Genomic DNA, 3,511 nt, shown 5'->3' on the forward strand with positions numbered 1-3,511 from the left:
TCCTTGGTACCCGTCGCATCGTTTTCATTGGTCGGGATCCTTTTTCCTCGAGCCTCAACGTGACATCACATCCACCCGACCCGCAGGAAAGCAACCGAGATTACAGATGATGCTGGACATCTCGGAGGACGCGCACACTTCTTCTGTTTTACGCTTCACGCACAAATCACTCGCGCGGCGCTCTCTTTTGGCGCCTACACGCACCGAAATATAAAGGGCATCGGCGGTTGCGGTTTTGCAGAGTCCGTTTGCAGAAAAAGTAGGAGGAGGATTGCGCTTCGGATTTTCCCTTCTTGTTTTTTGTGAATGGAGATGAGTCGTGCGTAAAAATTAAAAATAAAGAATCTGTTGATCGCATTGAAGAGAAAAGCCGTCACTCTCCCACCTGTTTGGCAGGTGGTGTTGGCTTTCACCCGCGGACATCTACTATGACATTGGGTTTGGAAATCATGGAGGATATTGTTATCGACGTAGTAGGGGAAGGACTCAAAGACAGCGGCGAGGAGCAGCTCCTACCTTTGGATGAGTCGCGGAGCGAGCAGGAGCTCAGCGCCGAGAGCAAGGAGCGGGACACCTACAGCCCCGACCCGGAGAGTCCTTCCGCGGCCAAAAGCAAAGGTCCCGCGTCCGTGAAGCCCCCGTACTCTTACATCGCTCTGATCACCATGGCCATTCTGCAGAATCCCAAGAAGCGGCTCACCCTCAGCGAGATATGCGACTTCATCAGCCAGCGCTTCGTGTATTACCGGGAGAAATTCCCCGCATGGCAGAACTCCATCAGACACAATCTGTCGCTGAACGACTGCTTCATAAAGATGCCCCGAGAGCCCGGTAACCCCGGCAAGGGCAACTACTGGACGCTGGACCCCAACTCCTCGGACATGTTCGAGAACGGGAGCTTTCTGCGGCGGAGGAAGCGTTTCAAGCGGCAGCATTTCCGCTTCGACCCGCTCAAGGAGCAGCACCTGGAGCCAAGCGGAATGCACGGCTTCGCGCACGGCGCTTACGGGTTCGGCTCGGCGGCCCTGCAGCTTCCCGGTCTGGAGATCTACCCGTACCTGCATCACCACGTGCACTCCCCGTGCGGGCCCGCCGCCATCCCACCTGTCAGCAGCATCCTGCCGGCGCTCTCCAGCTTCTTCTCCCGCAGCGCGCTCACGGCCAAGGCTTTCCTCCAGGCGCAGCCCGGCATCGAAGCCTTCTCCCCGGCCCAATGCACGGCGTACTCCTCTCTGACCTCCGGCGCTGCCTTCGCGTCCCCCGCGCTCTTCCACCCCGCGGCGGCTCCGCACTTCCTCAGTTTACACCAGGAGTTTCAGAAACTACAGACTCAGCGTGGCGCCGTGGACCTGGCCAAGCACATCCACGCCGCTCATAATAAATAATTATCCGGTAACGCCGGACTATGAACTCGTGTTTTCTCAGGTAACAGAGACGTTGTAAGCAGGATCCCTCCAGCGTGGGAAGTGTGATAAATCTGCTTTCAAAAAATATTGTAGATATGTTTGAAAAAAATCTCATCCTTTTCACTTTTATGGCAAAATCTTTCAGCAAACGTCATTTTTTCATTTTGATCTTGAATTATCTTCATTTAAATATATATATATATATATTTATATATATATTTATATATATATATATATGTATATATATATATATATATATATATAGAAATGACGAGTTTCCTTTATATTTTTTTTCTGGAAAGAAATAAAAGTGAATATTTAAACCTTGCGTTCAGTTGTATTTTGTGCAAATTCACGTGGAAAAAGCTGTTTATTTATCTTATGGAGTATCTAACCCCAGACTTGCTTTTAGATGCCACGTGTTTACTCTTTGTAATATCAGTTCCTGGGTGTTGACTATTTCCATAACAATTCCATAATTCGTGGCAATCGTGGAAATAAACCGAAATTACCTTTTTTTAAATTATATTTTTAATAGTTAATAATTACAGACTACTTGACAAACAAGGGGGGCAGGGTGGGGGGAGAGGCTGAGGCCTACCAGTCTAACAATGTTTATTCATTTTTCAAATAATCGCTAAAATAAAATACACACATGGTATTACAGTCCTAAAAAAATACATCGTTGTCGATCGTTAGACGTTGATTCGCATAATTACCAACGACTGAGTTGATTTAAAAAAATGCTTGTAAAATATAATATTTCATGTTAGAAATGACGGGAAAAGCAGCCGTATGCAGCCTGTTGGACGGGCCCTGGTGTCAAGGTCAAATGGGATGAAACCTTAATAATAATAACAATAATAATAATAATAATAAAAATAATAATAATAATAATAAGGCTCCACGATCAAAAACCCTCAGGATGACATCTGAAGTTAAATGTGCGTGTGTGCGCACGCGCGTGTGTTTATGGACTTAACACTGAAAGTCATGGTCATAATTGCCTTATTTCGCAGGGCCACACACACACTTGTGTAAGAAAATCTGCACAGCACATTTTCATGTCAAATTTCTCATCTGTTCATATTGATCATAAAACCTCCGCAGCCCTTTTTTAGTACATCACTCATTATTTATTTTATTATACCTCGAGTAGAAAGTATGTTGATCGGCTGTTTTGTTATTTCTGATTCAGACGTTTTAAAAAGGTTCTATTTGAGCAGAAAATCATGAATTTTAAAAAGGTAACTTCCTTGTATAATTTATATTAGGGACTAATGCAACGTATAAATTCAGTTATTTTTTTAAGAAATAGTCCAACAATTCAGTTTATTATAATTAGAAAGGTTCATATTTGTGAAAGCTGACATTGTACAAATGAATCCAAGCAGTCTGACTTATAATTGTTTATTTTTCCATTTACATGAAGGTCTGTTTAGAAAGCTGAATCAAATGCAGCTTAATTAAATCAAACATAATCCATCATCTCACCAAAACACACACACACAAATATGTCCCAAAAAACTCTCCGGCCATTTCTCCATACTAATTCAGGTTGTCTATTTGGTCCTTTCTCCTTTTTCCAATTGAAGCTGGGTTTCCAGCGAGAATGACAGACGTTCAATAATTCTGGGTTTGAGAGCATGGAAGTGTTTATTTAATTCTATAACTTGAGTCTGGTTTAGATGGATTAGGCTCTCGGACAGGGCTGATGGATCACACCGTCCTTCACAGACTGAAACAAATACAAAGATTGTTACATGATGCCGAGCTGCTAAAGAGGCGCACACGTGGTCATTGATATTCCTTCGCTCCGTCCGGGAGATCTTTAGTCGGGCACCATTTTTGATCTAATCTGTTTTGAGGTTTTTGGTTTCTTTTTTTGTCACAACCAAATGTTTAATATTTGCACGGCTAATCTTAAACAGTGCGGCAAGAGCTGCAGTTAAACTGGTCCGACAGGAGATTCATATCATACGCCGATGCACTTCTGCTATTAAACTTATCTGATTGGGAAATTTCTTTTTCTTTTTCTTGTTTGTTTTTTTCTTTCTCCCTTCAGTTTCAGTGCTTCGCATGTTGTGATCTGAAAATGTCACAAC

At 43.5% G+C, this 3,511-nt stretch overlaps 1 protein-coding gene across 1 annotated transcript; it reads left to right on the forward strand.

The window, feature by feature from the left end:
- Positions 1–428: 428 nt before the first annotated feature.
- zgc:162612 (forkhead box transcription factor) lies at positions 429–1,385 on the forward strand. The gene has a single exon (XM_034539047.1). The coding sequence runs from the start codon at positions 429–431 to the stop codon at positions 1,383–1,385; it is 957 nt and encodes a 318-aa protein (XP_034394938.1).
- The last annotated feature ends 2,126 nt before the right edge of the window (positions 1,386–3,511 follow it).

The sequence above is a fragment of the Cyclopterus lumpus genome, chromosome 8 (genome assembly GCF_009769545.1).
Source record: "Cyclopterus lumpus isolate fCycLum1 chromosome 8, fCycLum1.pri, whole genome shotgun sequence".
In the NCBI taxonomy this organism is placed as follows: Eukaryota; Metazoa; Chordata; class Actinopteri; order Perciformes; family Cyclopteridae; genus Cyclopterus; species Cyclopterus lumpus.